This window comes from Betta splendens, chromosome 5 (assembly GCF_900634795.4).
Source record: "Betta splendens chromosome 5, fBetSpl5.4, whole genome shotgun sequence".
NCBI classification, from domain to species: domain Eukaryota; kingdom Metazoa; phylum Chordata; class Actinopteri; order Anabantiformes; family Osphronemidae; genus Betta; species Betta splendens.
This window is the reverse complement of record NC_040885.2, coordinates 9,570,888-9,577,598: the sequence shown is the minus strand read 5'-3', so window position 1 is coordinate 9,577,598 and position 6,711 is coordinate 9,570,888. Positions and strand designations below refer to the sequence as shown.

The window sequence follows — 6,711 nt, the reverse complement described above, 5'->3', positions numbered from 1 at the left end:
GTTGCTCGTTGCTCTTTCAAAAAAGTAGTTTAGTCACATACTTTCACCAAAAATAACTATTTATTCTATTTTCCTGAAGAGACACAGACGTTCTCATCAGTGAAGTATAAATAAATCTGACGCTGACGCAACATTTCACACTTGTCTGTAACGCACACCCACACACTTGCCACGGTTTCAACATTCACACTCACATGCAGAGGTCAAGCAGCTCATATGTCACAAAAACAACATGTAATGTGTTCAATCAACTCTGGTGCAAGATCTCCACAATTCACTTAGCTACAAAGTAAAAGTTAAATAAACCTACACTCATTTTTTGGGACAGTTAGCATCTGCATGTGAACTAAAACTCCAAAACCCACAATGCGCAGCTGCTATTTTTACTCTACATAATGTTTATGACACCATATTCGCTCTTATTCGTTATATCCCATCACATATTTCAGGGTGTGGAGCGGGTGATGAGCTGTGCTGGGATCTTCACCAGCTCAGAGTCTGCAGCACTGCCTGCAGGTAGAAGATGGAGTCATTTAGTTCACACCTGTGACTGATGCACACGTTGATTCATTCACATCCAAATTATAATTAGAATAAGTTATTTATGTTGTTGTGTCCAATGAAAATATACAAATTAGTTTTAGGCTAACTTTGAAGTCATGTTACTTTTTTCGACTGTGGGAGTGGGAGCGCACCTGCGTGTCGGAGGCCGACGTCTCGGGGGGGGCCTCGGGTCGATCGGGCCGTTCCATGTGAGCGCACAGGAAAAGGGGCGAACAGATGGATCTGGGCGGAGCCGAGGACGCGTCCTCACGCTTCTGCTCGTCCTCGAGGGCAGCTGTTTAAATGAGCACAGGCTCTTTTGACCCGCTACGGACAGACCTGCTGCCCGCGTCCACATGTTGTTATTACTCACAGGCCGTCGCGGGAACGTCTCCATTGGAGTTTTCTCCGGGAACAACCCCCAGCCTCTGCTCCAGCTCACAGATGTAGTTCAGCAGGTCCTGTGAGCCATGAAAACTCTTATTATTAATTGATAGAGAGGAGGAAAAAGTCCACTCCACAGCATTAAACCGGTTTAGGGTGTGTAGGGTTATGGGGCCTCGCCTCCTTCTCCCGCTGCTGCTCCTCCCTCTTGGCGTGGGCCGTCCTCAGGTTGCCGTTCAGCTCGCTCAGCAGCTCCTACAGAGACGGCACACGTCACGTCCAGAACACCTGAGCCCGTGTGTGAGGTGTTTACTCATGGAGGGCCGCTGACCTCTGACCTCTGGCCCCGATGCTCGGTCACCAGGGCGCAACGCGAGCCCCCGTTATATTTAGCCGCCGCTTTACTCACTCGACTGCAGTCGCGCTCCCTGGCGAGCTCCGCCTCCAGCTTCTCCCTCTCCGTCCTCTCCTCCTGCAGCCACTCCTCCTTCCTCTGCACCTCGCAGCTCAGCTCCTGGACTTTCTTCTTCTCCGCCTGCACGGGAACAGAGGCGAGACAAGCGTCTGCGCGTGAGCCGGGGGCTAAAAAGCGCGCTCGTGGCCGACGCCGCGCTCCGTGCTCACGTCCAGCGCCTGCTTGTGGGCCTCTCTCTCCAGCGCCCAGGCGGCGCGCTCCTCCCGCAGGCCCAGGTTCTCCTCGGACAGCTGCAGCGTGAGCTGGGCCACCTGCATGCGCGCCTGGTGCAGCTCGGCGTGGCTCCGGCCCTGGCGCACGCCCAGCTCCCTCAGCTCCCGGCGCAGGGCGTCGGCCGCCAGCTCGCCGGCCTCCTGGCGCTCGCGCAGCCGCCGCGCCTCCTGCAGCGCGGCCTCGTTCTCCGCCTGAAACGACAGCACAGCGGGCGGACGTGACGCAGGCGCCTCTGGGCGCTGAACCATCACAGCCACGTGAGGAGGCGGGACCTGCAGACACTTCCTCTTGTCCTCGTCGTGCTTCATTTGAGCGGCGGTCTTCTTCGCTCTCTCCTTCAGCCTGTGGGAACGGGGAGAGTGGAAAAGCTCAGTGTGAGGTTCATCGCAGCCATGGAGCGGGAGCTGATTCAGACTCTTGCCTCTCCACCTCCAGGGCTCCCTCCTTCTCCCTCTCGGTCACGAGCTTCACCTCCTCCTCCAGGAGCTGGATTCGCTGCTGACTCTCCGACTTCTCCGCCGCGAGCTTCGCCACCTCGGACGTCAGACTTTCCTGACTGTACTTCACATCCTGTCCGTGTTTGTGAGAGAGAGCATCTTTAAGCGGTGCTGCTCGGACGCCCTCTTCCTCCGGCCGGCGGTCCGTCGGTACCTTATGCTGACCCTCCACGCGCTTCAACCTGTCGCAGCTCTGCCTCAGCTTGTCCCGCAGCTCGTCTCTCTCCTCCCGCATCGCCCGTCTCTCTCTCTCCCACTCCGCCCGCGCGCCGGCGCCGCTCTCTCTCTCGCCGGCGGCCTCCTGTCGAGCCGCGTCCAGAGCCTGCTGCAGGAGGCCCTGTCTGTGGAGGCAGTCCTCCAGTCGGCTCTGTTCGCAACAGTAGAGGAGAGGATGCTCAAACGTGCTGATCCGTACCGCCAACAATGGCCGCCGCCGCCTCGCGCCCCGGTACCTGCAGCAGCTGAGCCCTGGGGACGACGAGCAGCAGCTCCTCCTCCCCGTCCTCCTCGTCCCGCTCCTCCTTCAGCGTCTCCAGCTCCTCCAGAGGTTTGGGGGCGCAGAAGGTGAAGGTGCGACTGCGCGCGCACGCCTCCCCCGCGGCGTTCACGTACACGAACTGGTACTCCGCGGCGCTGGGCCGAGGCAGGTAGCGTGCTGCGCAGATGGGACGCGTTGGGGTGAATGTTCTGGGCACCACAGCAGCGACGCTGTGACTCAGTTCTTACCGTGGAACAGCACACAGCAGTCAACACCGGCCCCCACGGCGTAGCCTTCAGGGACCACAGCCCAGGTGTATGTGTAGTACTCTTTGACTGAGGACCATCCCACCTGTGACATGACAGTAAACGCACCATGAGCCTCAAACGGCGCTAAAAGTGTTGTTTCGTGTCTCACTGGGGGCAAAATGGACCTCGAAGATCCCGACCCAGTCGCTGCTGCTCCACTGATGCTCGGGGCTCAGACTGTAGTGACACTCCACGCGGGTCTGGGGGAAGTAGAGCTGCCCCACGTTTCGAAACACCGCCGTGAAGGGTTTTTCCATGGTCGCGGGGAGAGGGTCCGTGGATGCAGCGGGACGCGGTCGGGTTTCAGTCTGGAGGAGAACAGCTGGTGAAAGGCGAGAGCGGGAATACAGCGCTGTCACGACACATGACGCCTGCGTGATATGTTTACAGGCAACAAAGTCACATACCGACTCAGGCTAAACATCTAGAGGATGGAAAAACAGAGATGTGGAGAGGAGCCTCTGTAGCCTCAGCACTGTCAAATCATATATGTCTTTTTATTTTGTATCTGATATTGTGTCACATATGATTTTATACTGATCATAAACCGCACAGATAAGTTGGTAAAAAAAAAAACACAAGAAAAAAAAAACAAGAAAAAAGCTGATAATACAAAAAAGTTATTATCTACTATAATCAAGTAAAATGCTTTTGTAAATAAATACATTAGCTCCATAGTTTTTTTTTCAATCTTACCTGTTTTTGCTGAAGAAGTAATAAGATGCTGGTTTGTTTTTCCTGCTGCTTCTTCAAACTGAGCTGTGCATCAATGATAAGCAATGCTGTCAGGTGCGGGAGTTTCACAATGTCTCCTGAACCATGTGGAGCCCCAGTAAGATTAGTGATGGTGAGGGATTCATGGGAGATGCAGTTCATACACGCACAGCTTGACAAGGCAGAGCAATGCTGCACACTCCATCTCCCATAAGGCAGGATACAGGATCTGATGCTGCTGCTAGTTGTTGCTCAGTGCAGTTCTCAGAAGAGGCAGTTTAGAAGGTGACGACCGGAGGACAGGGGGCCCGGGGTGGAATGGGGGGGGGGGGGGGGTGATAGTTTTACAACCTACTACACAAATATAAATGACTTAAACACAGCTTTGTTATATTATGGTCTGTAAGGATGTTTCCACACAGACCAACTGGTCAGACAGCAACCGCAGTCCCAATTGTGAACACTTGGGGGTGTAGTTTTAGCAGAGGATCATTAAATCCATGTATTCACATGTACTCGTCACTGCAGGAAAAGCTCCGATGTTCGTGTTGATGTCAACAACTGTCCTGCTCTGTCCTGCCATGACAGGAACAGTGTGACTCTGGATGACTAAGATCCTGCAACGGCAGCAGCTACATTCATTTAGATGTTATTTGATCCTAATGATGACATGTCAGAATATTTTTAACTGTCAAACAACAACAAAATGTACCTGCTACTTTAGCCAGAAGAAGAAAATCATTTCAATATTCTTTCTTTATTTTTCCTCTTTATTCATTTCTCACGAAATAAAGTTTCAGCTTAATCTGACAAAAAATGCTGAGCCCAAAAACATACAAGAGATCATATATACAAAATATAAAAATGAATAAGATACATAAAAATAAATTATTAACATTTAAAAAAACAGACAGTCGACCAGCATAAACAATTTGTGAGGCTGTTTACAAAATATTTTTGTAACATCACCAGTCAAAAATGTGTAACATCCACATTACAGACCGGCTCTGTCTTTTGCTTGATGAAACGCAATCACTGACATTATTTAATGTTACCCGTCATAAGACTGAACATGCTCATATACAAAATTTTAAGTAAAGGTATGTTTTAAAATACAGTTTTTATAAATATGTTTACATGGCAACAGATTTACCATTGGCTATAAAGCATCCCAGAGTTACAGTACAGCCGCAGTGTATATATCATGCTTCATCCATTGAACTGCTCGTAGGGAGTGATCAGTGGTTACAGTCATGTTATAGTGTTAGTGTAATACCAGCTCATCTCACAGATGTTTGTGAGGAAACCTGCACGTGTTAATGCTACAGTGAAGCAATGATAAAACCCAGGGTCCCTGAGACTTTACATCACCTGGGTGGCTCATGTGTTGCTCAGCAGCGACAGAACACCCAGTTCGGTCAGTTTGGCCCTGGCCACTGCCTCCCACCCCTTATTGGCCAGTGGGTTCCTGGGTGATGGATGCATGATGCCCTCGACTCGCACGCCGATTTGTGCAGCAGAAAGGGCACGCCGAGCCCGCTGCTCCGCCACCCGTCCAACGCCGATCACCATGGAGACGCCCAGTGCCTTCACCACCTCACACAGCGCCGTGTCACACATGCTCAGGAGGGCTTCTCGTTCGGCCGCTGGCAACTCGGGAGGGGTCAGGTTCTTCCCGCTGGCATTCATGAAGATCAGCGGGCACAGGTTGTGCACGAAGCAGTGGCGGAAGAACAGCGCTGGTTCACCGCACAGCTTCCTGAAGAAGCCCCAGAAACGGGCGCCGCTCACTTCACTCTGAGTGCACGCGAGCCCCGTGATCCGGCGCTTCGGATGCTCCTCAGGAGGATGACCCACCTCCCCTGTGATCTGCAGCCAGTCAACAACAGACTTCACTTCACCAAAGGGGACCTGTGCAAGAGGACGTGAGTGAGACATCAGATCAGTTTAGAGTAAGATGATCATAAATGTCCAGCACTTCAATAGATGTGGAACAGAAGGAGTTAAATATAAATAGCATAATAAACTTTCATTAATAAGGACATGACCCCCCCCCATAAATAAAAATAAATATATTTTTACACATTGAAATATTTGATCATTTCAAACGACTTGAAATACAGCAATAAAACGCGTTATTTGCAAACACTCCACAAGTTGATAGTTCATATCATGATGAAACATGTTCAAACACAACAGTCTGACTGCAGCGCTCACCCCGGTCTGGGCCATGCCGAAGGGTCCTGGGTTCATCCCCAGGAACAGGATGCTCTGTCCAACCTGACAGTACGTCCGCACGAAGCTTTGGTGGGTGTCCCAGGCGTACTCCAGCGGCTTGTAGATGTAACGGACCGGTTCGCTGAAGGTGAGTCGACGGAGATGGGCGTTCAGCTCTAGTTCGACCTGCAGAAACCTGGAGGAGGGGGTAGTAATGGGCTCCGACACCGTCTCCCGTCCCTGCTCGTTTCTCTCCGATCCATGTGCAGATGAGTTATCGTGCAACATGTTCGAACTCTACAACAAAAAGCCGTAATGTCTACAGATGTAAGCTGATTTAACAATAGATTCTTTCAGCTTTGTGTTTTCTTCCGGGTTTCTTCTTCGGTGATTTTCTATGGGCAGCTACTCAAGCAAGCTGCTGCCCCCTGCAGCAGCATCGGTGTAATTACAGCTCAACAGCCACTATACGAATACAACTGCTGTCAAATGAGGCCCACGCTCCTAAACGTGGTGGCACGATAATGACGGTGGAATCACGCACAGGACTGTAATTTGTCCTAAAATCCTGGGTCAGTCAGACGATTTTATATGAAGACAATTCTAGGGTGTGATACGAGCACTGTGGATAGTAGAGAGAGGCTGTTCTATAAATTTAACTGAGCACTAGAAATCGTCGTAACTGGAATTTCTACCTGTTTGTGCACCAAGCCCTGCATTGTTCCAGCCACAGTAACAATTACAATCTGCTACAAAAGACTTGTCATTTTTTAGCACAGTCCCATTAAATATTCTAACATGACATTTCCAACTGCCCTGGAAAATCCCCTTGAACTCTTAATGCTACAACTGTTGAAAAACATCCTGGAGCCAGAGAAAATA

At 51.0% G+C, this 6,711-nt stretch overlaps 2 protein-coding genes across 5 annotated transcripts; both read right to left on the bottom strand.

The window, feature by feature from the left end:
* Positions 1-41: 41 nt before the first annotated feature.
* calcoco1b (calcium binding and coiled-coil domain 1b) lies at positions 42-3,789 on the bottom strand. Of its 4 annotated transcripts, XM_055509034.1 has the most exons (14): positions 3,595-3,674; positions 3,306-3,373; positions 3,024-3,220; positions 2,839-2,941; positions 2,565-2,767; positions 2,267-2,479; positions 2,037-2,185; positions 1,888-1,957; positions 1,552-1,806; positions 1,337-1,462; positions 1,108-1,182; positions 917-1,004; positions 696-838; positions 42-510 (listed from the first exon to the last, which is right to left on the bottom strand). In XM_055509034.1, the coding sequence occupies exons 3-14, from the start codon at positions 3,153-3,155 to the stop codon at positions 484-486; spliced, it is 1,584 nt and encodes a 527-aa protein (XP_055365009.1). In that variant the 5' UTR covers positions 3,156-3,220; positions 3,306-3,373; positions 3,595-3,674; the 3' UTR covers positions 42-483. The 4 variants fall into 4 exon arrangements, with proteins under 4 accessions (XP_055365009.1, XP_055365008.1, XP_029006596.1 ...); XM_055509033.1 differs by lacking the exon at positions 3,306-3,373 and having other exon boundaries at positions 3,024-3,206; positions 3,595-3,789; XM_029150763.3 differs by lacking the exon at positions 3,306-3,373 and having other exon boundaries at positions 3,595-3,730.
* A 572-nt stretch (positions 3,790-4,361) lies between these two features.
* On the bottom strand, positions 4,362-6,445 carry smug1 (single-strand-selective monofunctional uracil-DNA glycosylase 1). Its single transcript, XM_029152222.3, has 2 exons — positions 5,830-6,445; positions 4,362-5,523 (listed from the first exon to the last, which is right to left on the bottom strand). The coding sequence occupies exons 1-2, from the start codon at positions 6,115-6,117 to the stop codon at positions 4,993-4,995; spliced, it is 819 nt and encodes a 272-aa protein (XP_029008055.1). The 5' UTR covers positions 6,118-6,445; the 3' UTR covers positions 4,362-4,992.
* Between the last annotated feature and the right edge of the window lie 266 nt (positions 6,446-6,711).